General features: G+C 31.3%; 3 protein-coding genes across 8 annotated transcripts; 1 reads left to right on the top strand and 2 right to left on the bottom strand.

Moving 5' to 3' along the window:
- Window positions 1–16374: 16374 nt before the first annotated feature.
- LOC112282037 (gluconokinase-like) lies at window positions 16375–21302 on the bottom strand. Of its 6 annotated transcripts, none has more exons than XM_073534383.1 (5): window positions 19678–20211; window positions 19440–19519; window positions 18908–19243; window positions 18743–18814; window positions 16375–16517 (listed from the first exon to the last, which is right to left on the bottom strand). In XM_073534383.1, the coding sequence occupies exons 1-4, from the start codon at window positions 19797–19799 to the stop codon at window positions 18762–18764; spliced, it is 591 nt and encodes a 196-aa protein (XP_073390484.1). In that variant the 5' UTR covers window positions 19800–20211; the 3' UTR covers window positions 16375–16517; window positions 18743–18761. The 6 variants fall into 6 exon arrangements, with proteins under 6 accessions (XP_073390484.1, XP_073390481.1, XP_024374927.1 ...); XM_024519160.3 differs by lacking the exon at window positions 16375–16517 and adding exons at window positions 20221–20332; window positions 21169–21302 and having other exon boundaries at window positions 18473–19243; window positions 19678–19936; XM_073534380.2 differs by having other exon boundaries at window positions 18743–19243.
- LOC112282467 (aldo-keto reductase family 4 member C10) lies at window positions 20504–22045 on the top strand. The gene is made up of 5 exons (XM_090250857.1): window positions 20504–20604; window positions 20874–21098; window positions 21189–21429; window positions 21592–21767; window positions 21905–22045. Exons 1-5 carry the CDS (start codon window positions 20504–20506, stop codon window positions 21912–21914), a joined length of 753 nt encoding a protein of 250 aa, XP_090106983.1. The 3' UTR covers window positions 21915–22045.
- A 618-nt stretch (window positions 22046–22663) lies between these two features.
- On the bottom strand, window positions 22664–23621 carry LOC141045449 (uncharacterized). The gene has a single exon (XM_073534379.2). The coding sequence runs from the start codon at window positions 23471–23473 to the stop codon at window positions 22775–22777; it is 699 nt and encodes a 232-aa protein (XP_073390480.1). The 5' UTR covers window positions 23474–23621; the 3' UTR covers window positions 22664–22774.
- Window positions 23622–26319: the final 2698 nt, after the last annotated feature.

Genomic DNA, 26319 nt, shown 5'->3' with positions numbered 1-26319 from the left:
TCACTTAAACCTCAATAATCCTCAATTCAACTATTAAATCGAGCTCAAATTCACAGTACATATTAAATACAACTATATACATTAATCCACAAAATTTCACTTGTAGATCTATTACAAAACTCTTGAAATCATCCAAAATATAAACCCTATTTTATTTCACAAAATCCAAGTCATCTAAAACAAATCTTGACTTTGCAAAGCTCTTACAAAGTCAATACAAATCCAAATCATCCAAAACCAACATCCATAGAAATCCTATGCAATCTTCTATCAAACTCCACTCTTCGATTGACCAAAGAGCCTTCAAATTACCGTAGGTACTTAGTTTTGTGCCTCCAGGTCTAATTTCGATCTAGGTTGATAACTGACTCTCCTCGGGTATCAGTATCTAGTTTTTCTAAGTAATTTTTGCTAGAATTTACTCTTGACTTCCTCCTAGAGATGTCTATATCATTTATTTTTCCAATCTACCTTATTTTGCAATATTTTTGGCCCTACAAAGTAAATAGAAGCTATTTTTTCTAAAATGGCAGCATTACTATTAAAAGTTTTACTACCTACTTATCTTTTATGTAAATTTTTCTATTTTTTCTTTTAACATGGATCTTCTATAATAAGATCCATATTATTATCTTTCACCATATGCTCATGTGACAACACGACACTAGTAAGTGTAAAAAATATGCAACTAGATTGATTTGTATAGAAAAAGAAAATGGTCCAAGAATTTGATAGTCCAACTTGTCATAAGAACGAGTGGTCTTCATATTGCGTCGAAGTAACCATACCTTGTCATCCATGTGGAATGGTGGTTATTCCTTTTGATAGACATCCGCATTGACCTATTGTTGTTCTTGAGCTTCTTTTGACTTCGACTTCATTGTTGTATGTAGTTCTGACAAATGAATCGCCAAATCTTTTGTTGTAGGATTATCAACTTTTAAAAAGTCAAAAGTATCAAGTCGTGGATGATAACCATAATTGGCAAAGAAAGATGTTTGTTTTATAGAAGAATGTATCATATTATTGTAAGCAAACTTTGCCAATGGCAAAAGAGTTGTCCAATCATCTTGTTGGTGGTTGATGGTAAATCTTGGATACTACTCCAAAACTTGATTAGCACACTCCGTTTGTCTATCAGTTTGAGAATGGAATGCCAAAGATAATTTTATATCCACTTTTAGAATCTTGAAAAGAGTCTACCAAAATCTTGATACAAACTGAGTTCCTCTATCTAATATAATATCCTTTGGTAATCCATAATAGAGATAGATATTGTCAAGAAAGAGCTTAGTTATTTCTTCACTTGTGATGGACTTTATACATGGTACAAAATGTGCCATCTTAGTAAAACGATCTACTATCATGAATATAGAGTCATAAGAACCTGAGATTGGAAGATCCATGATGAAATCCATAGAAAGAAAAAACCATGGTTGTTTTGAAATAGATAATAGGTGAAGAAGTCCGTAGGATTGATAACGAGGAGTTTTTGATCTAGAGCAAATATCATAAGATTGTATAAAATCTTTAATTGCTTTCTACATTTGGAGCCACCAAAAGTCCTTAGATATTAATTCCAAAGTTTTATTGTACTGAAAATGTTTTGCTTTTGGAAAGTCATGATGAGCTTGAAGAACACATAATTAAGCTTCATCTTCCAAAACATATAGGCGTCCCTCAAAATATAGTAGATTGTTCTTGAATTCAAACTTAGAAGTATCATGAGACTTTGAAGGATTTTCCTTAATATCACAAATAAAAGGATTAAAAGACATACTTGATTGAACTCACTTAATGAAATTTGAATCAACAATTAGTATTGATTTCATTGCTCAAAGATGAAGATACTTTGGCTTCAAGAGAATTGATCGTTGTTGATTGAAAGCAGCATCTCCTTCCTTTGATGCAAGATAAGATCGTCCAAATAGTGCATGTGACAAACCTTGTTATTTTCCTAGTTGATAAAAGATCTTGAATTTGAATCTTGACAAAGACATACTTCGATAGGCTTGGTGACCATTCAAAATACGTGTTGACATAAAATATTCAAGGTTCTTGTGATCTATATATACGGTGATTGGGTTAGAAGGACCTTCTAGATAATGGCATCATTCTTGAAATGAATCCATGATTGCAAGAAGTTCTTTGTCGTAGATCTTGTAGTTGATCTTGGCTAGTGAAAAGTTTTTGGAATGAAAAGCTATTAGATGAAGTTTATCATCTATTCCCATTTGTGACAATACGGCACCCAAAGCAAAGTCTGATGTATTTGTTTCCATAAAAAATGGCTTAGAAAAATTGACGTGAGACAAGATTGGTACAGAAACAAAGGTTGTCTTCAAAGCTTCAAATATTACTTGTGCTTCTAGATTCCATTGAAGTTTGTCTTTACAAGTCAAACGTGTAAATAGAGTTGTAACTTGAAAGAAGTCTTTGATGAAGATCTAATAGTAGTTGGTAAATTCTAAAAAGCATTGGATATCTCTTACTGTTTTTGAGATCTTCCAATCTATAATAGTTTGAACTTTCTTAGGATCCATCACAAGTCCATCATTTGAAATGATGTATCCTAAGAAGTTGACTTAAGTAGTGTGAAATATACACTTTTTCATCTTAGCATAGAGTCTCGCATCTCTTAGTTTTTGTAATACACGACAAACATGAAGTGTATGTTCTTCTGTATTCTTAGAATAAATTAAGATGTTGTCTAGGTAATCGACAATAAAATCATCTAAAAACTCTCAAAAGACATCATTCATTAGATGTTGGAATGCTACTGGTACATTTGCAAGTCCAAAAGGCATGATGTTATATTCAAAATGTCCATACCTTGTTCGAAACGCAATCTTTCATTCATCTCCTTCTTTGATGCATACCAGATTGTATGTTCCTCGTAGATCTATTTTTGTATAGATCTTAGCTTGATTCAACTAATCAAGGAGTTCAAATATCAAAGGTAGTAGGTGTCTATTCTTGATGGTGATTTTGTTGAGTCCTCGATAATCGACACACATCCACAATGATCCCTCTTTTTTCTTCACAAATAAAATTAGAGCTCCTGTTGGAGATTTGGAATGGCATATGAAATTTTTGGCCAGATTCTCTTCAATGTACTCCTTGAATTCAGCCAATTCATTTTGTGATAAATTATAGATTGGTCCAAATGGCGGTTGTGTTCCTTCTTGAAGGTCAATTGAGCAATCATAGGAATGATGTTCTGAAAGAGTATCCACATTTTTCTTCTCAAATACATCTTGAAAATCTTGATATTGACTTAGAATGCCACTTGAAGTCTTTCTACTAGTAGAAACAAGTGTGGCATAAATGACACAAAGTGATCTTTCTTTTGCAGCATATATAGGTTTAATTATACTAGAATTATGACTTTCTACTTGATTAACTATGCTCTTAGTTATACTTTCAAAAAAGTCAAGACTACAAGAAGTCCAATCTATTTTAGGATTATATTTTTTTAGCCATGATAAACCTAAAATAATTGCATTAGAGAGAGATCTAATGATATTAAATATTACAAAGCTGCTATGACCATTAGTTGCTACTTCTATAAGAAAGGTTTCATGAATAACATCTCTTGAAGACAACGAACGACCATCTATGACTTCTATATAAACAAGTTTAGTTTTCTTCACTAAAATTATGCTATGTCTTTTAGCAAATTCTTCATCTAAGAAACATACTGAGGCTCCTAAATCTAACAAGGTAAAGATTTTGTGATGTTTAGGTCCTAAAATAATATTTATTGTAAAACAAGAAAAAGGTTCTGAGGAGAAAATAAGACCTTCACTAGATATTGTACAAGGTTCCAGCCACATGGTCTCTATTGTAGGTGGACAAACTCGTTTTTCAACATATTATCTTCTTTGAAAGTCGTACTTCTCGTTTTATAGTTGCGTCGCTTCTTTGAGCAATGTTGAATAGTGTACTTAGGCTCTCTTTAATATAAGTACAATCCTTCTTGAAGATGACAAGTCTTTTCTTACTTGATAAGAGGTTTGAAACGTATCACATCAATTTGCATATTGTCTACTTTTGAATGTATGTTTTGAAGAGATGTTGGTGTTGTCATTGATTTATAATAACGTTGAGGTCCACTTGTATGGTTCTCAGATCAAAATTCAAAAAGACAATTATCGTACTTTATAGCAAAGTCAATTGCTTGACTCAATGTTTGAAGATTAGGTAAGTTGAGCATTAATTTTTTTACTTCATATTGTAATCCGTAGAGAAAATGGATAACAAGTGCACCATCATCCCACTTGATATCAATTGTAAGTTATCAAAACTGTGAAACATACAACATTACTAATAAATTACTTTGTCATAAAATATGGATTTTGTTGGTTGCAATACAAATTACATCATGTTTTATATATATGGATCAAAATTTTACTAAAAAAACCTCCAAATTATCTAATATTGGATGTTGTCATTCAAGAAAAGATGAAAATCATGATAATGCTAAACTTGAAAGAAGCATACTAATGAATCTAATTTATGATCTTGGAGTTGGATAGCTTTGAGATTGAAGTTCAATCACAAGTATACTTGATTGATAAAACCTCTAAACTTTGATCTGGTGCCATCAAACTTCTCAGATAGCGCAATTCTAGGTTCTCTAAGACTAGAAGGATGTTCCACTATAAGAGAAGGGACATGATTTAGTACAGATATTGAAGCAACTCCAATCATTTCTATATCTTCACTTCCTACCAATCTTATTGCTCCTTGTAGTGATAAATTGAGTTGATGCATCGCAAGCATTAATTCCATCAATTGCTCTTGTATTTGTGACATTGCACTCTTCATTTCAGCAAGTTTTGTCATTATAATACTTAAAAAAAAGATGTCTAATATCGCTCAAGAAAAATAGAAGAGAGGACTTGAGAATAAAGAAAATACTAAAAACAATATCAGTTTAGAAGAAGGTAATCTAAAACTTCTAATATGCTTATATCTTATCAAAAAAAAGGGATAATCCACTCTTAATCAAGATTAGATAAAGCTCTCATATTGTAAGTGTACTCTTGTCAATCTATCAATGATAGGAACGCGACAAAAATAAATAAAAAAGTGAGACTTTTTTAAAAGAAAGATGACAAAATAAAAATAACACAATATGTATATTAAGAAAGAAATTGGAATGGCCTTTGCCAAAAGACAAGAAAACTAGAGACCCTTGAAATTAGATTAGAAGCAAAAAAAGAATTGATAAGAGTGAAGAGGGCTTCACTCTTGTCTCTATATATACTATTTAACTAGGGGCTACATGGCAATGTTCTATAGGACCTCTAATATGTGTTGACTTTGTAAGACACATGCTTTGACTTACAAAGTAAGTTTTTCTATGTGTGGGCCACATAGTTAGCTTGATCTTCAAGCTAACAATATGTGTGGCACATGGCCAATTTGTTGACCACATTTGTAATCCAAAAAGTCAATTAAAGATACCTATAAAGTCAAAGCAACATCTATGAAGCTTCTAGAAAGCTTTCATAGCAAATATTATAGAATTAATTTATTTTTATCTACTTTTACTTACTTCTACCTATTTATACATGTAATTACTAACTTACATGTATATATCTATGACAACAACCTCCAATCTGATAGCCTAGCTTCCGACAATAAAAACAAATTTTTTTTTGTATTAATATTTGTCGTCTTTGTGATATCAATGATCCTTACAAGGCATCAATCTTCATTGACATTGATTATTGTGCCAAAATATTAGATAGCAGCATAAGACTTTGTGCTCTAGGTTGTACTCCACGATTTCTAAAATCTATAACATTGACCTTTTTGGCAATCCAGATTACCTCTTTGAATGTTTGTAGATTTCTTAGCTGTATCTCTCGCTAGACTTTAGGTTTCAAACCTCGTAGGAATTGATCCATCATCTCAGCCTCCAAAACCTTATTAATTTAGAGACTTAGGGATTTGAATTAAGAAACATAATCTTGCACCGACCTAACTTGTATAAGATTTGTCAACTAATCGTATGCTATCTTTTCTACATTGATGGACCAAAATTGATTTTCAAACTTGGTCTCAAACTTCTCTTAGTTACAGAATCCACCTTGAGCTCTATAGCTTTGAACTCAGTGTTGCCACCAAATAATTGTCACATCTCTCAAATAGTTGGCTGCATAAATAATTCCTTTGATGATATTTGCCCTAGATAATTGGAAGTATTGTCAAATGTTGAAGAGCCATTAACATACAACTTTTTGTCTTGAAGTTTCAGAGTATGTATTAGACTTACTCAATTTCAATCTAACAAATGTCAACTCTCTTATCCTCGAGGCTTCTATTTGCCTTTGCAAAGTAGCTATCTGGCCTAAGAGGTGTTATATTTGAGCCTCGATCTGGGATTACTCCACTATATCTTCTATATTATAATTTCTTTGCTGGACTCGACTATTGTAATATCGTTTTATCTCCCGATTGACTTTTTAAGAGTAGCTCATGGTAGCCTCAATACAATATCTAGTGTGACCACAACAACTGACCTTAGACTAAATAATGACTATTGACACGCTACTAAAAGTAAATAGTCTAATACTTACCCTAATATCAACTAAACAGGACCAGACTATTTCTAAAAATCCAAATTTTTTTTATTCCACAGCAACCTAAATCCTCATTATAAAATAGGACAAAAAAGATCAGAACAGAATTGAACAGATTTAAACAAAATATGACATGAAAGACAAATTGAGCAAACAAAAATATAATAGAATAGAACTGAATACAAAGATACAAAACCAAACTTTATTAAGAGAAAAGGTTTGAAGTCATAAGTGATCACATGCCCCAAAAGGCCCTAGCCACACTTATTTATACCTTGTCCTACCACCTTGGACTTTCTAGAATGTTCTAAAGTGGTGGACTCCATCAAGATAACTACCTTAAATTCTTTTTTTAGAAAGTGCTATAGTAGGTCCTACATTGATAACCACCTTAAGCCTTTTTTAGAAGATTTCATAATGGATCCTATCTAAATAACCGTCATAAATTCTTTTTAGAATATTCTATAATGGATCCTATGTGATCCACTAATCTAACCTCAATTCTAGAAACTTCCATGGTTCTATCTACCTATACAATTATTTCATCTATATCATCTTACAAATATGGCCACTATATATATATATATATAATTGAAGAGCATAATTAAAAAGATATAATAAAAAAATATAGATAAAAGAATAATTAAAAAGATATAGCAAAAAATTATAATTAAAAGATAAGCAAGTAGTAAAATCTTATTGTATTAGAACTATTTTTTATGAAAATGGATTCTATTTACTTTATATACTTATAAATAAAAAATTAAAAAAATAATAAGTAAAAAAAATAATAAATTATAAAATAAAGAATATAATCATATATAAGAAAGAGTTAAGAGTTGATTTTATCAAAAATTATCTCAAAAAAACAAAAATTGATATCCAAAGAGGATTGATTGCTAATTAGAATTGAAATCTGATCTCCAGGCACAAAACCAAGCACCTATGTTTTTTTTGAAATTCTTTAGCAAATTAGCAAATAAAATCTAAAAGAAGAAAAAATTAAGCTTATTTGAATATTAATTTTGAAGAATTTGAGTTTGTAATAACTTTTTAAGAACTCTGTAAAGTCAAGGTGGTTTTGGATGACTTAGGTTTTTGTGAAATAAAATAGTATTGACATTTTGGATAATTTTGTGAATTTTATAATAGATCTAAGAATAAATATTTGTGATTAATAAATATAATTGTACTAAATATATGCTATAAATTTGAACTTAATTAAATAGTTAAAATGAAGATTATTAAAGTTCAAGTGGATTAAGATCTCAAAAATTGGAGTTTCAAGGTCAATGAGAATTTCTAAGATCTTTAGCAATTTGTTAATTGGATTGAAGTGAAAATTATTCATACATGTATTAGACTTGATTTTTAACATTTTCATGAATTTTGAAAGTACTTCAATGATTTAAAAAAGAGATATTGGCACTAACAGCATTAAGACTGGAGAAAAAAGCCACCCAATACCTAAATAGAATATCTTATATTTCTCTCAATTAATAAGTGTGATTTATGCTATTTTTCTTATATTTTCTTTTATTTAATTATTGAAAAGTATACAAATTTATATTAAGATTTGATTAGAATTTAATTAGATTTTTTATTTTTAATATTTTTAATATTTTTAAAATATTTTTTTGATATTTTTTTAGGATTTTTTTTACTATATATATTTTTATAAGGTTAATTTATGATTTTTTTTGTTTCTTTGAAAGTTCTTTAAGATTCTTTTGAAATTTAATTAAAGATTGATTAACATTATTATGATTTAGTTAGAGCTTTTTTAAAATTTTATTAGAATTATTAGGATCTTCTTATTGCAAGTTCTATTTTTCTTTCCATAGCTAAGTACCCAATACATTCTCAAGCAAACTTCATGAAATACAACAACATAAAATCTTCTAAGAATTAATTGAGATTATAAAAGAATCATGAATCTTTTTTTAATAAAGAAATAAACCAAGAGAAAATACTCCTAGATAGAAGTAAACTTATAAATTCAACTTGAGTAAATCCATCAAGATATTGAAAAGAACAATAAATTTTAAGTTTTATTAGAGAGGTACAAGTCAAGTCATATTAGGTAGACTTGTAAAAATCCTCAAAATTTTGATCTTGTTCCCTCAAACTTTTCTTGCATATTTATCATTGTCTCCTTCATACTTATAAAAGCAAGACTTCTTGCATTCAATTATAAACTTGATATACTTCCTTCTCTCAATTGCTCAACTTCTTGGCATAGGATTTGAACCTTATTACTAACTTTTTCTATAGGTGTGGAAATAATACATCCATCATTTACGTTAAAATACATGAGATTTCTATCTTAAAAGTATTGAGAAGCTTATAAAGATCTATAATAATTATAAATTTATTTATACTTTGGCTAAGAATATTATTCATAATTTTTTCTTTCATAGACAACTCAAATAAACTCATAAGTCAAATTAAAGGAACCTAATCCACCTACTCTAATACCAAATAAAAATTTCTACAAAAAAAAAGTAATTTATTCTTTTAAAGAAAAAAATTGGTATTAAAAAACTAAACTATTAGCTTAAATGTAGATAGTTCATAACCTTCAAAATAAAATAATAGAAAGAGATAATCCATTCACATCTAAAACAAAATAAAAATAATAAATTTGTAAATTTTATCAAATTATGAAGGATATGAGTCTCAAATCATTAAAACATAAATGCATACTTATGTCATTTAAAAAGTCTATAAAATTACTCAAATATAATATAATATTAAACTAAAATTGCTATTGCCAAAGACAAGAAGATTAGAAAGTCTTGAAACAAGACTAAAGACTAAAGATATTCACAAGAGTGAAGAATACTTTACTCTTATCTCCATATATATTATTTAACTAAGAGCTATTTAGTGACATTCTATAGAACCTCTAATATATGTCCAATTTATGTGACATGTGTCTTAACTTATAAGGCAAGTTTTTTATATGTGCGCCACATCATTAGCTTCTACTTCAAGCTATCAATACGTATGACATGTGGTTAACTTGTTGTCTAAGTTTCTAACTTATCAATCAACTATTAGCATGTATAAAATCAAATACATATCTTTGAAGCTTCTAAGAAGCTTTAATACAAGATAATATCAAATTAACCTATATTTATTTTCTATCCAATACTTCTTATTAAAATAGATAAGTATGTTTATAATAGAAGATTTATTTTTTAATTTTAAACAAAATATATAATATATTTTAATATTTTTACTAATATCATAAATACATATATGTAGATGTTTATATATTTATATTTGTATATATATATATATATACTTATATAGATTTATTTATATATTTATATTTATATTTATATTTATTTATATATAAATATTTATTTAAATTTATGTATTTTAGAAGTTGTTAAATTCACATCTCAATGTTATTAAAGCCACATTTTTAAATCCATGTAATAATTAGTTTTGGAAAATAAGAAACAAAAGACGAAAAAAATGAACAATCCATAAAGATTAGAAATGCAAGATAGAAGGCATGCAACAAGGGACAAAAATTGAGATAGATGGAATTGATTATAAGATGGAAATATTGGATGTAGTTTTAGTAACTCTAATATATATATATATATATATATATATATATATTAATCTTTTGCTTATATTTTTATTCACATGTATGTATAATATTCAATACTTTAAGCCTTTGTCACCAATGTAGATATTGACACTTATAAATTCTAAAGTTATAAGAATTATCTAGAAGTGTAAAGAGGTAAATTTAATAATATCTTGTAGAAAATATTCTTTGAAGCATTATACATGCAATTTGATTTTTAAAGTGTTTCTAGGAAATTAGTCAATTGAAAACTTGGCCAATAATTTATTCATATATTGTACATATTAATCATTTGTTTTACAAGTTGGTCACTTGTGGTATAAATTGGCTATGTGGTGCACATATTGGAAATTTTTCTTGGAAATTAGATACATATTGGATGACCTATAGAATATCTCTACAAAATTCTTTAATTAAATAGTATAAATAGAAGCAATAGTGAGGCCTTTTTTTATTTTTTATTAATCCTTTTTTACTTTCAGATTTATTTCTAGAGTCTTTAGTCTTCTTGTCTTTGGCAATAGTTATTTAAATTTTAATATTATAATTATCTTTAAATAAATATTTACACTTTTATATAATACATGAATGTCTTGATTTTTTGATTTTTTTATAAATTATATCCTTAACATACTTATATCATTAAATAAAATATTAAATTTGATAAAATAGATTAATTTTTTTAATGTAATTTTAGATTCTCATCAATAATATGTAAACATAATATAATTCATAAATATTTTAAATATTTTCATATTACAAATTATTTAAAATATATATATATATATATATATATATATATATATATATATTATTATCTTATTTATTATTTTTAATTAATTTCTTTTCAAAAAAATATATATAAAAATTATTTAATTCAATAAATATTATAGTTATTATAGTTATTATCTATAATTTAAAATATTACTATTGCTGATGAAAAAAAAAATTAGAAGCCACAACACTTAGTATCAACAAGGTTGCCCACAAAGAAAAGTGTGGAATAAGATGACTTTCACTTCCAATACTTTTTAGTTATAGCTTAAATTTACATCTATTATAAATGAACTTCAACTACAATTACTTTCATTTTCTTTGCTAGATTCCACTAAATCCTAGATTCTTTTCAACCTAGCTGCTACTTAGAATCTTAACTACTATCATAATAATTTATTTTAATCTTTTTAATTATTATCAAATTATTATGGTTTAATTCTATGTGGTGGCAACTATGCAAGATCTTGCTGATATTTGATACTTTCACTTTGTTAATTGTCAAAAGGCTTTTAAGCCTAATACCTCTATCAACTTGTAGTATCTATTTTTTATCAATATTTTTATAAGCATATTAGCAAGCATGTCTTTTTTAGTACAATATTTCATGTCTATTATACCACCTTTAATTTTTTCTTATATGAAATGATATCGAACATCAATATACTTGATTTTTGAATGGTACTTTGAATTTTTAGTAAATGTTAGACATCCTTGATTATCACATATTATTAGAATTGCTTTCAATTGTACTAATTCGATGTGACATATTATAGAAATTACTTTATCCAACATGCTTCTATTACACAATGATTTACTGCCATATACTTAGCCTCTATGAGTGATCTTGCAATGGTAGATTGTCTCTTACAATTCCATGAAATTACTCCCATTCTAATAAAGAATACATGTCTTATTGTAGATTTTTTATTATTTGCATCTATAGTCCAATCTGCATCATAATAACCTTGCAAATCAATATTCTTACCACCAATGCATAATTTGAAGTCCTTTTTATCTTTTAAGTAACTCAATATTTTCTTTGTTATTATTCAATGCAAAGGTCTTGCTTTAAATATGTATTTTTTTACAATAATCACACTAAATATAAGATCTATTTTTGTAGCTACAATTGCATACATAAATAAGCCTATTTTTATTTTATATGAAATACTTTACATCTCACCTTCAAGTTGAGCATATTCTTAATCTATGAGCTTCATCAACTTTAAATTGGCTTCTAAAGGTATTTTAATGGACTTGCACTCTTCTATATTGAATTGTTTCAATACTTCTTTAATATACTTATTTTAGCTCATTATAATGGTCTTGTTATTACAATCTCTTACAAACTCTATTCCTAAATAATAGTGGAGCTTTTCCAAATCACTCATTTTATATTCTTTTTCTAATATGGATTTCATCCAATCTATTTTTTTGATATTATTAGCCAAGATGATCAAATCATCAATCTAGAAGATTACAACTAGCAAGAATTCTTTAGATTACATGACGTATAATGAATGATCAGCCTTGCTCTTTACAAATTCCTTATTAATAAAAAATATGTAAATATATTGGTACCTTATTCTTGGTGATTGTTTCAATCCATACAAGGATTTTTTCAACTTGCATTTAAGATGTTCTTTGCTTTGTTTTATAAATCCTTGAGATTAGTCTATGTAGATGTTTTCTTGAAATTTTCTATTCAAAAATCTTAACTTCATATCTATTTGGTGCATTTTTAAATCCATTGCTGCCCCAATTGTCATAATAGTCCTAATGGTGGTGAATTTGGCAACATGTGTATAAGTCTCATTAAAGTCAATATTAGCAACTTGTGAATATCTTTTGACAATTAATCTTACTTTGTGCTTCACCACTATATCTATTGCATCTCTTTTAGTCTTAAATACCCACTTATAATCAATATTAGATCAATTTATTGGAAGAAGTGTTAATTTTCATGTACCACTTTTTATAAGAAATTGATACTCTTTTTTTATAGCCTTCTCCTACTTGATTGCATCTTGGGACTTTATAGCATTACACAAAGATAAAAGATCAACAAAAAAAACAACATTTGTATGTTCTTTACTTACTTGAAGAAAGATGTCGTTCTTCCAATATTCGCCACAAGGTCTTCTTTCTCTCAAAGGAAATATCATTTTATTTGAAGAAGGTTTATCTTATTGCACTCCATGCTCTCTTCCAAGCTTCTTCTCTTTTAAAGTTTATCTTTTCTTATATAAAAATTGATACTCTTCATCATCATCATCATCATTATAATCTTCAACATCTTTATTGCTAGTCTTAAAAATTTGTAAGGCCTTTTTTTTTCATCTTCTTTGCCTCTTCATCTTCATTCACACCTTTACCATATTCATTTTTTTCATCTTCTTTTTTCTTTATTGGAATTAGAAATGTGTCCATAAATATACTATTACTTCTACTTGGACACATTTTCAACTATTCACAAGTAATCTTATGCTTAAAACATTCAACATCATGATTTTTAATGATCTTTTTAGTGTCCAAACACATTAGCCTATATGCCTTAATACCTTCACAATATTCCTAGAAAACACACTTTATATCTTTTGCATCAAGTTTGGACCTCATATAATCTGGTGTCTTTGTATATACAATGCATTCAAATATTTTTATATGTGAAATGCAAGATTTTCTTCCACTCCAAGTTTCTTGTAATGTCATTGATATAAAAGTATTTATTGAATATCTATTTCTTGTATATACTGCATTCACTACAACTTCCACTCAAAACTCATAACTAAGAGTTTGAACATGAAGCATGTTTCTTGCTATCTCTACAATGGTTTGATTTTTTCTTTCAATAATACCATTTTGTTGTGGAATATATGGAGTTGTCATTTATTTAGCAATTCTTTCATTCTTCAAATAAAAATCAAATTACTTAGACATATATTCACCTTTATATTTCATACATATCAACTTGATCTTGCACTCACTTTGTTTTTCAATAAGTACTTTAAACTCCTTAAACTTCCAAAAGGACTCACTTTTGGCTTTAAGAATGTAGATCCAAATCTTTCTTGAAAAATCATCAATGAAAGTGATGAAATACCTCGCCCCTTCAATACTTCTAGTCTTCATAGGTCCATATATATCAGAATAGATGATTTCTAATAATTTTATAGAACATTTTTTTAGACCACTTCAAAATCATGTCTTTTGTTGTTTGCCTTATATGTATCCTTTATATACAAATTGTATTATATTTTGGTTTGTTTTGCCAAGATTTAAGCCACTTACCATAAACTTAAGCTTTATATGAGTCATCAAATTGACTCATTAGTTGTTTTGGAATAAAAAGATACATTTAAAGTACTTAGAACCACAATATATGGTATATAGTATAAAATCTTAAGACAAATAGAAAATTAGAATGTTAGTTATAGATTGGAATCTTAATAAGTCTTAGAGGTAATTATCGTTGTTGGTTTAGTATTTTTTACTTATTATTGAACATTAAAGATTATTTATTAAGATAAATATTTATATTGGCCTTCTATTTATACATATAATTTATGAAAAAACTATAAATATTAGTTAGTAATTAGGAGAAGTATGAGAATGTACTTCATATCTTTTTAATTAGTTATATAAAAAATAGGATTTATAGTAGACTTAAATTAATTTTATTACTATGAAAAATCATCACGGTAAAAAAATATTACTTAAAATTGATTTTAATATTATAAAAATATTATAAAAAAATTTCATAATATATTTAGAATTTATTTAGAATTTTTTAGGAATTTTTAGAGCAATTTTTAAGACTTTGGTAAAAATGAGTTTTACCACTTTAAAAGCCATTATGAATAAATGGAGTAAGATTTGAAGGCTATAATAGATTCCTAGGCTAATTGGATGTTTTTAAATACCATAATAAATTCGAAAATATAGAATTATTTGTTTTATTAGTGGAAGATAGGAGGACCAATAGCTAGTGTAGTTCTTGTAAGAAAAGAGGTGCATAAGTCCCATATGGATTGTAGCACCTTGAAGATAGTTAGGAGGATAAGACTAAGACCTCGTGGCCTCTTTTAGCATCCATATATACTACTTTAAGTCTTGGTGAGGCTCAAAGTTTTAATCTCTTAAACAAGTTATCTTTGAGGTAAAAATTATTTATTTAAATTTTTATTTATTTACTTGTTATTTTTAAATCTTCATAACTTACTCATAGTAACTTGGATTTATATGTTTTTTATACCATTGAAAAGAAAAAAAATATATCTTTTTAAAAATATTTTTATTTTTATTTATTTTTTATTATGTAAAACTCAATAAAAAAATTGTGATTAGTTTTATACTATATAATTGCTTGATTGCACTTATTTCACTTGTTTTTGTGTTTTGCTTCTTTTATTCTTGTTCTTACTACTTCCACTTCATACCACAAATTACAATCAACTCTTAATTGATGCCATCTTATAATTGAGTTGACGAGTGAATTTTACACTGATACTTTGCTATGCTCTTTATGTTGAAATAGTCAAGGTGACAATACCATATTTTCAACTTATCTTGGTTTGATATAATCTTAGCAAATGCAACTGCCTCTACTTCATTGACCTTCTTACACTTGAGATAGTACAAATTCTCTTCTCTAGAGCCTTTAATAACTATATTTCCATACAATATTCTTACAAAACATCCATTTATATTGAATTGAACTATAAAATCTTTCACTACAAGTTTACTCATCAAAATAGGTTTTGCTTCATCTTAGGTACATAGAAGTCGTTTTTGAATCTAATTCTATTAGTTTATCTATTTATAATTATTTCTATAATAATAGAATCAATTCCAATGGCTTTATATGTGCCACTATCTCCAAAAATCACATTTGATATTGAAATAACCTCATAAGTGTCAAATAAATACTTATAAAATATCATATATTTGAAACAACCTAAGTCTACAATCTATCTTAACATAACAGCTATGAAGATACTATTTGCTACTGTGAATTTATAATCTTATTTTCCAAACTCATCTTATAGCCTCTTTGTATTTTTTTTTCTATCTTTTTACCTTTGTAGAAATTTTGAGCAAAATGTCCTATTTTGTCACAAATGAAGCAAATTTTGACATTACCTCATTGGTTTGAATATTTGTTCTTGCCTTGTCATGAATAGAGTGCTAAATCTTCACTTTGATGTTTTTTTTCTTTCTTCTTGGTCACTTCATGGCCAAGTCTTGCTATCACGTAGTCCATTCTAAGTTCTTCATCTTGATGGATTCCAAAGCCATAATTAAGTAGTTGTAGGATTTTTACAAGCTCATCAGTACAATCATGACAACATCTACATCATCTAAGGGCTTGTCTATAATTGTAAGCTAGTTTATAAGTACCTTCATCTTATTGATGTATGCCATGAGGTCTCCACGTTCTTCCATCTTGCAAATAAAGTACTTCCTCTTTGTATAGATAATGTTGAATAAGTTCGTGCTCTCATAGATATTACAAAAAATCTTTGATACCTTTGCTAGACCTTTACAAAAAATAATATGGGAGATATTAGCTTTATCAACATTACATGCAATCAATCCAAAAGCCTTCTTTTCACAATGTTTGTAGTCCTTCTTTTTCATTTATATCAACATGCATGCTTGAAGGTTCTTCACTTTCATTTGCAATATTTCAAAGATCCAAAGAAGCCAATAGAAGCTCCATTTTTTCCTTTCAATGATAAAAATTCTCACTTCAACTTTTTCAATTATTCTCAAGCCTTTACTCTCACTTGAAGCCATATCTAAGGGAGATATGTACCAAAAAAAAAAATCAAAAAAAATAGTTCTAAAGCTCTTAAAATTAATAAGAAGGTGTTATTACCTTATAATCTTAGAATGCCTTCTTTGTGAATGAACTATTGTTTTCACTTTCAAAACATTCTTAACTTAAGTTTTAGTACTTTCCACAAATTCAATAAACTATCTAAAATTTTCAAATCAAATTTGCCACTTTTACATTACTTTAATACTTACAAATCACCTCTAAGTACCATAAGAGGTCTTTTAAGTACTTTAAAGTTTTTCAATACATGAAACTACAAAGTTAGTCCATTAAAGATCTAATTCAATAAAAAAACATAATACAAGTATTTTATAATATTATCTTAAGGTGTAAAATATATCCCAAATCTAAAATGCACTTAACAATAAGTAAGAACAAATTAAGATCTAGATCTAGATTTGAATCTAAAAGTTAGGAGATTCTAAACCTTAATACCGACAAAAACAATATGATCTATTCTATAAAACAAAGAAAACTTCATATAACTTCAAAACTCACAAGAAAATGTGAGTGGATCCATAACTTGATGAAAAAAGAGAAAATAGAAGCTACAATACTTAGCATGAGTAAAGTTATCTATAAAAAGAAGTATGAAGTAAGATGGTTCTTACTTCTAACATTCTTTACTTATAGCTATAATTTACATCTATTATAAATGAATTTCATCTACAATTATTTTCATCTTTCTTTGCTATATTCCACTAAATCTTAGATTCTTCTTAATCTAACCACCACCTAAAATCTTAGTCGCTAGCATAATAATTTGTTTTAATCTTTTACTATCTTTTGACTATTAATAACTTACTATGATTTAACTCTATATAATAGCAATAATACAAGATTTTACTTTTTAATGATCAATATATAATTAGAATAAAATATATAAAATAAAAACATATTAATAGAATTTAATATTTTTTATACAAAAAAATCTCTATAATATTAAAGAAATATACAAAGATTGGCTTGTAACAAAAAAATTATATATTTTAATAAATAATATTAAAATCTGATGTTTTTTGGAAAAAAAATTCTAATGATTATATATAATAGTTGTCAATTACAACCTATTTTAAATCCTATAAAAACCAAAAGAAGTTGAAATTTTAAACAAATGACAACAATTTAAATTAAAAACTTTTAGAATTTTTTTAAACAAATGAACATATATTTTTTGGTACATTATAAAAGAACATCCTAACAACATAACTTCAACTAGTGAAATATCAATGAATCTTATGTCTTACATCCATCAACTTCCATCAACAGATATATGGCAATAATTCCTAATATATGGGAATAATTTCTAATCCAAACATTATACTTGAAAACTTAATTATCATCTATTTGACAAACAAACATCTATAAAGCTTTCCTCAACTTCCACTTATGCTCCAGAAAATGACACACAAATCTTTTTAAGGCTTAAAAGTACAACACATATTCAACACCAGACAGATTTATCATATTCATTTTAATAATATACATAAAAAAACCTGAATGGTAACTAGACTGAAGCAGTTCTAAATAAATGCATTCATTTTTTTTACTAAAAAGCTGTTCACTTTGAAACTCACAAATTGAAAAGAATAAAAAAGAAAATTCATAAAACAGCCAGCTATATATAAATATATATATATATACACATACACATACACATAGTTGATTGATTTATTGATTGATTGTGTGTGCAGAAAGTTTGAAGAATCTTTGTTTGAAGTCATTTTTAATTACAGTTAATACCAGTCAGGCAGTAAAGTCAATTATAGACGCATAACATTGCCAGAAACATTTTCCTTATGGTTCAAAGACGAGAAAAGTGCAAAGTGATCACAAATCGACCTTCGTTGAGATGATGTAAACAAATTCGTGAAGCAGACAAAGTATGATTCCAAGGCATGCAGCAGTTCCTAGAAAACTTACTCGATGTGGGTCCACGACGTCACACTTGGAGCTGCTTCTGAATGTTTCGCACAATCTGTGCAGGAGGCAAGGCTGCATCCACGTCCATGATGTCTCTTTCATCAGCTTCAAACTGGAGAGCATCAATCTGGGATTGTAGAAGCGATGCATGAGCGTAATGGGTACCTGCGATATCCCTCACAGCTAATCTTGCTGATAGAACACCGACTGTGGCTTTGAGATATACGAACACCACAAGTGAGCTCAAGCTTTTTCCTTGCCGTCGATGTTGGTGATTGATATCGTTGCTTGTTGGGGTGCTAACTGGTTCTGGTGTTGTTTCATTGAGCAGGAACTCGTAATCCGCTGTGCGTAGGAGATCTCTGTAGTGGGGCTGAAGAGCAGAACATGCCAACACAACACATTGGCCCCGAATAATGTAGTCTATCAACGTGTCACGAAGTGTTTCCAACCACGGCATTCGGTCCTCGTCCGTGAGCGCGACGCCACGACTCATCTTCTCTGCGATTCGGAATCCAAATCAGTGAACTGATTCTTGAGCAGAAACTACGATGATGGTGAAGATGCCCAAATCCTGGAATGACAAAGACGCATGCCGGATCCGAGATGTAGTCGACTCTTGCGCAAGGATAGCGCTTGCAAAAGGAGCAACATGTTATATGCAAAACAAGTGGGACCAACCACTGAGAAAATGCACCTTTATTTTGAGCAGAATGAAAGTTGTCCGCATCGAGGAACTCGCAACGTAGCTCTGCTGCAAGGAGTCTCCCTACCGTTCTGTCCAAGACATGCACACATTCAAAACAATCACCATATTTTAGAACTGAAGCCTCGGACTCTTAACCCTAGCTCAAGTTGAAAGTCTACGTTAATCCAATTCAAGAGTGCAGCTGAAGAAAGTCACATTATTAGAAGCGGCAAGAAAATGTACTTACGATTTTCCAGCACCGGAGGTACCCATTACGATGATCGCCTTCCCTGCCATCATTTCTCGAACACAATGTCCACTACAAAGGCGCACTCCCCTCAACTTTCTGTTGTCCAGTTCACGGGACATGCCACATTACCAACTCCACATGCAGTTTGATCGTTCTAATCTCCGCCAGACGTCGCAGCCTCGCTTCACACCCGAGGCTCAGACGCCGTGCATTACACGCTGGATTCCTTAGGGTCACGCCTCCTACACAGAGTTATCTGCAAAGTACTGTGAGGCATTGACGGCTGGTGGTTCTACAAGATTATGAAGGAGACGTCTAGGATAAAAATACACGTACAACACATCCCAGAAATCTGTACCCAAATTACGGTCTGATTTTGTTTAGTAAACTCTCTCCTCAGAAACTACGACAACAACAACCCTCTCCACATTGACATATGCCTCACTAAAGAAGCCACACACTCGAAGGAACCATTGCGGAACTGCCACGCTCAAGCAATGTAGAAACCACTTCAGAGTAGTTGCAAGGATCGAGCAGAACCTCGTCACCATGGGATGGTGAAATCAGCTCGTCTAAGGAATTCCTCTAAAACCCTGAATCCATGAACCGGTGATACCCGGAGAAGACGAAGTCGGTGGGTTTGACGATTCTCCTGCAACGCCATCACAGCCAGTGATCGTTACTGAGGAATTTTGTAATTCAGCGCATGTGGGTACCCTGAACCTGAATCTGAAGAAGAGCATTGTTTTCTGTACAACATCGAGAGGTGGGTAGGCGTTCGGAAGTAAAGTGGCGAGGAGGGACGGGCTGGACGTGGAGATCAATGGCGCAGACTTTGAGTCTTGAAGGAGGGGCTACAGTACCCGCTTTAGCCTTTGGCACTTCGGGAATTGCTCCGGAGCTCACCGAAGCCAGCGTCTCCAGGTATTGTGACATCTACCTTAATCTCCTCGTTTCAATACTTCTCACCAATTAGGTCAACTATCTAGTTATGTCTTTCAGGTTAGTTGCAAACATGTCGCAAATGAGATAGAATTCCATTTTAACTGCGTGTCAGAGCTTGCATTACTTTTCAAAATGTGAGCTAGATGTAAAATCAGTGGAGCACATTGTCCGTAGCAAGCCGTTCGCATCAATTTGAAGTCCAAATTCACAATGGGCTCAATCACAAAATCATAGGAATAGCAAACATAACACAGCTTCCTGATCTTTGTGCGGAAACTTTTTGTATGGCAGGCAGGATATAAACACGTCGACTGCGCTCCTGTTTACGGGAAAGAACCGGAAGTTGGCAAGGCGATCGCGAAAGCATTGTCTCAAGGGCTTTTAACACGTGATGAGCTCTTCGTGACATCAAAGCTTCCCTGTACTGAACAAGAACCTGAGGATGTTCTTCCTTGCTCGCAGAAAAGTCTCAAGTAAGGCCCTGAAATACTGCTCTGACCCAGGGTCCAGTGTTAATGATGGTATAAGATATATGAGACACACCTGTGCGTGCTGTGCAACAGGGACTTGCAGTTGGAGTATGTGGATCTCTCCCTCATTCACTGGCCATTGAAGTTCAAGAAAGGGACACCAATGTTACCAAGCGCAGAACACTTCCTTCCCTCAGACATTAAAAGCACTTGGCAGGCGATGGAAAAGACAGTCCAAGCAGGCTTAGCGAGGGCCATTGGTGTCTCCAACTTCTCTACCAAGAAGCTGCAAAGCGTGATTGATTATGCCGTTGTCAAGCCAGCTTGTGATCAGGTACAGTCGAGACCATACGTGCCCTCTTACAGTCAATTTCTTGCTTATAAACCTAAATCTTGCATATGTCTATGACGCTTGTCAAATGACCGCTCACCAACCACAGTCTAACCCTGGCCCCCAAATTTTCCTTATCTTTGCTTGCTCATCGTTGGCTTCCAGGTAGAGATGCATCCAGGTTGGCAGCAGCAGATACTCCGCGCATTTTGCAAACCACGCGGGATACTCGTGAGTGGGTTTTCAGCGCTCGGTGCTCCTGGCACATTCTACGGCCGCAACGACATTTTTTCTCTTCCAGTCGTCACAGAATTGGCTGCGAAACACAAGAAAACTCCTGCGTAGGCAAAAAATAAATAAATAACCCCTTCCTCCATGCACAGCGCTCTCCGTTAGCTAGCATTCCTTTTTTCGGCGATTCTACAGCATGTACATAGTCCAACAAAACGCTGAATGCCTTCTTGCTGGGCGTATGCAGATCGTCATAAGATGGGGGTTGCAGCAAGGGGTGTGCATGACAGTGAGAAGCAGCAACCCGGACCGAATAGTGGAGAATTACGCAGTATGGGACTCGGATCTGCCAGAGGAAGATTTGGAACGATTCTCTGAAGTAGCCCAGAAGAGGATGCCAGTGCCCCTCTGGTGCAATGACACCACCAGCCCTTACAGGTCCGCTGAAGACCTTTGGGACGGTGAATGTTGATCGAACCATGAGCTTGAAGATAAGATCTCCATGTTCATACCCGTAGTGCTACTGTGCCCATTTTGCCCAATTTTCGCAGATTGCGTAGCGTTCTTTTGATCAGTGAACCAGATTTCCAGAGTCCTTGGCTGATTCTAACCATCACAACTGATGCTTTTTCTGGGCTCCTCTGTTTTGCCATCCTTCTTGTGGAACTTTTGGAATGAAATCTGTGCGAGGTTTTCTGTGATTTTCTTTTTGTATTTGTTTGCCAGCTTTTTGGGTGATTTTCACAGGTGGTTTTTCTTATGCTTCCAATGCCTCTTGTCATATAAGATCTACAACAGAAGTGGCAAATGGATAAACTATGATTTGAGTATAATGTTTTGTCGGAGTCACTCCGTCAAAGAACTGTTAAGTATTCTAAATGGGCTCGCTCTACATTTTCTCACATGATCTTCATTTTTTATCCATGTATTTCATGTATTGGTTCCTTTTGAGATTGGTATTTCTTTTAACATTGTTGGATATTTCGCAAAATATGTGCAAAAAGTCGTGTGAAGGAGTTGGTTCGCATTTTATAGAATTGGTTTCTATTTTTGATTTACATCTTCTATTTGATAATTTTAAGCTTGTGAAATCTTGCCACATGAACGAGGAGAATTGTCAAGCATCGTTGGGCTCGTGGAGGTTTTGCAAGGAGTTCAAGCCATTCCGTTGGCGTTGGTCGAGGTGGGTGAGAATGTTGCCCTGAATATTATCACCCCGGCGACTACCCCCAGTCTCAAAATGGATCACCAGGTTCGTATCCTCGAAATCGTCCGCCACGGGATCGGTCACCACGATCGATTGTGGACCAGTTTCGTCTGGCAAGGGGATGCTCGATACAAGCTGCAGCATTTGTTGTACGTCGCCATCGGGTCGTGGAGGTTGATCTTCCATGAATGGCAGTGCGTCGCGCTCAAGTGGGTTCTCGCCTCTTCTGACTCCTCTTCCTCCCCACATTTCGTCTAATCGTTGCGCTCGCTGCACACGGTGCATTCTTCTGGCTGGTGGTCTTGGTGGAATCAGTCTCTCACCTTGCTCCCCCGCTGACGCTCCCTCCGCCCACAATGCATCTGCTGAGTTGGCAGGCCCGTAAATTGGCGTCACGTCTCCATCTTCGATTGTGCCTTTGCAAACCGGGCAGCTTTGCCGCGAAGAATGCACGTGCAGCCACATGTAGAGACATGGCCAACAGAACAGATGGCCGCAGCACGTTACCACAGCCTCGCTGGCCTCACGGAAGCAAATGTTGCACTCGAAGATTTCACGAAACGCAGAATCCTTAACAGTTGTGGCACTAAAACCCTCTTTCGCTGCCATCGCACTCACTATTTAGGCAGCATCGAATCGGAATCAGCGTCAAAACGCACAAGAAAATCACTTTTGACCACCTTGTCTTTCAAAAGCCTTAATTACCGAGTGCATCCGCATCATTCACATTCGATCACCAGTTTGAATGGTGCATCCAAATGGTCCAGAAGCATCGAACGCATCTTGCAGAATCACCCAATTTGAAGGTACAATTGACGAGCAGGGGTGCTCCACCGTTCGTATGATCGGATGCATGGAGGAGTCGTAAGAGGCAAGCTTCGTGTCTCTAATTGCAAAGCCTTCGACCTGCAATAGGAGGTGAGCAGGTGCCAATCGATCCATGAACTGGGTGGCAAGGTGAGGTGTATCAAATGTCAAGTCATATCATTTTACGCTGAATTGAATAGGGGAGGGTAGGGGCTGGAGGGCTAGATAAAAACAAACGATGTACATCGATCAGGCTATGCCGATCTTCCTACGTGGAAAGAGACGACGATGCAAAGACATGGACTGGTGAACAAGTGCTCGTGATTCTGTTCACCAGCATGAATTTACATCATTTATAATAGATGTAAATTTAAGCTATAACTAAAAAGTATTGGAAGTGAAAGTCATCTTATTCCACACTTTTCTGTGTGGGTCCCCTTGTTGATACTAAGTGTTGTGGCTTCTAATTATTTTTTTTCATCAGCAATAGTAATATTTTAAATTATAGATAAAAACTATAATAACTATAATATTTATTGAATTAAATAATTTATATATATATTTTTTGAAAAGATTTTTATACTATTTACCATATATTGTGGTTCTAAGTACTTTAAATGTATCTTTTTATTCCAAAACAACTAATGAGTCAATTTGATGACTCATATAAAGCTTAAGTTTATGGTAAGTGGCTTAAATCTTGGCAAAACAAACCAAAATATAATACAATTTGTATATAAAGGATACATATAAGGCAAACAACAAAAGACATGATTTTGAAGTGGTCTAAAAAAATGTTCTATAAAATTATTAGAAATCATCTATTCTGATATATATGGACCTATGAAGACTAGAAGTATTGAAGGGGCGAGGTATTTCATCACTTTCATTGATGATTTTTCAAGAAAGATTTGGATCTACATTCTTAAAGCCAAAAGTGAGTCCTTTTGGAAGTTTAAGGAGTTTAAAGTACTTATTGAAAAACAAAGTGAGTGCAAGATCAAGTTGATATGTATGAAATATAAAGGTGAATATATGTCTAAGTAATTTGATTTTTATTTGAAGAATGAAAGAATTGCTAAATAAATGACAACTCCATATATTCCACAACAAAATGGTATTATTGAAAGAAAAAATCAAACCATTGTAGAGATAGCAAGAAACATGCTTCATGTTCAAACTCTTAGTTATGAGTTTTGAGTGGAAGTTGTAGTGAATGCAGTATATACAAGAAATAGATATTCAATAAATACTTTTATATCAATGACATTACAAGAAACTTGGAGTGGAAGAAAATCTTGCATTTCACATATAAAAATATTTGAATGCATTGTATATACAAAGACACCAGATTATATGAGGTCCAAACTTGATGCAAAAGATATAAAGTGTGTTTTCTAGGAATATTGTGAAGGTATTAAGGCATATAGGCTAATGTGTTTGGACACTAAAAAGATCATTAAAAATCATGATGTTGAATGTTTTAAGCATAAGATTGCTTGTGAATAGTTGAAAATGTGTCCAAGTAAAAGTAATAGTATATTTATGGACACATTTCTAATTCCAATAAAGAAAAAAGAAGATGAAAAAAATGAATATGGTAAAGGTGTGAATGAAGATGAAGAGGCAAAGAAGATGAAAAAAAAAGGCCTTACAAATTTTTAAGACTAGCAATAAAGATGTTGAAGATTATAATGATGATGATGATGATGAAGAGTATCAATTTTTATATAAGAAAAGATAAACTTTAAAAGAGAAGAAGCTTGGAAGAGAGCATGGAGTGCAATAAGATAAACCTTCTTCAAATAAAATGATATTTCCTTTGAGAGAAAGAAGACCTTGTGGCGAATATTGGAAGAACGACATCTTTCTTCAAGTAAGTAAAGAACATACAAATGTTGTTTTTTTTGTTGATCTTTTATCTTTGTGTAATGCTATAAAGTCCCAAGATGCAATCAAGTAGGAGAAGGCTATAAAAAAAGAGTATCAATTTCTTATAAAAAGTGGTACATGAAAATTAACACTTCTTCCAATAAATTGATCTAATATTGATTATAAGTGGGTATTTAAGACTAAAAGAGATGCAATAGATATAGTGGTGAAGCACAAAGTAAGATTAATTGTCAAAAGATATTCACAAGTTGCTAATATTGACTTTAATGAGACTTATACACATGTTGCCAAATTCACCACCATTAGGACTATTATGACAATTGGGGCAGCAATGGATTTAAAAATGCACCAAATAGATATGAAGTTAAGATTTTTGAATAGAAAATTTCAAGAAAACATCTACATAGACTAATCTCAAGGATTTATAAAACAAAGCAAAGAACATCTTAAATGCAAGTTGAAAAAATCCTTGTATGGATTGAAACAATCACCAAGAATAAGGTACCAATATATTTACATATTTTTTATTAATAAGGAATTTGTAAAGAGCAAGGCTGATCATTCATTATACGTCATGTAATCTAAAGAATTCTTGCTAGTTGTAATCTTCTAGATTGATGATTTGATCATCTTGGCTAATAATATCAAAAAAATAGATTGGATGAAATCCATATTAGAAAAAGAATATAAAATGAGTGATTTGGAAAAGCTCCACTATTATTTAGGAATAGAGTTTGTAAGAGATTGTAATAACA

The sequence above is a fragment of the Physcomitrium patens genome, chromosome 5 (genome assembly GCF_059467195.1).
Source record: "Physcomitrium patens ecotype Gransden chromosome 5, ASM5946719v1, whole genome shotgun sequence".
Classification (NCBI taxonomy): domain Eukaryota; kingdom Viridiplantae; phylum Streptophyta; class Bryopsida; order Funariales; family Funariaceae; genus Physcomitrium; species Physcomitrium patens.
This window is presented reverse-complemented; position numbering and strand designations above follow the sequence as displayed.

Bases quoted from the DNA above. Each gene is read 5' to 3' on its own strand.
- LOC112282037 (XM_024519160.3), bottom strand. From the start codon at position 19,799: ATGTCCCGTGAACTGGACAACAGAAAGTTGAGGGGAGTGCGCCTTTGT. The intron at 19,520-19,677 runs GTAAGTACATTT...TGTCTTGGACAG, and splicing joins ACCTCCGGTGCTGGAAAATC to AACGGTAGGGAGACTCCTTG. The intron at 19,244-19,439 runs GTGCATTTTCTC...TCCGAATCGCAG, and splicing joins TCATTCTGCTCAAAATAAAG to AGAAGATGAGTCGTGGCGTC.
- LOC112282467 (XM_090250857.1), top strand. From the start codon at position 20,504: ATGGCGCAGACTTTGAGTCTTGAAGGAGGGGCTACAGTACCCGCTTTA. The intron at 20,605-20,873 runs GTATTGTGACAT...ATAGCAAACATA, and splicing joins ACCGAAGCCAGCGTCTCCAG to ACACAGCTTCCTGATCTTTG. The intron at 21,430-21,591 runs GTACAGTCGAGA...GTTGGCTTCCAG, and splicing joins TCAAGCCAGCTTGTGATCAG to GTAGAGATGCATCCAGGTTG.
- LOC141045449 (XM_073534379.2), bottom strand. From the start codon at position 23,473: ATGGCAGCGAAAGAGGGTTTTAGTGCCACAACTGTTAAGGATTCTGCG.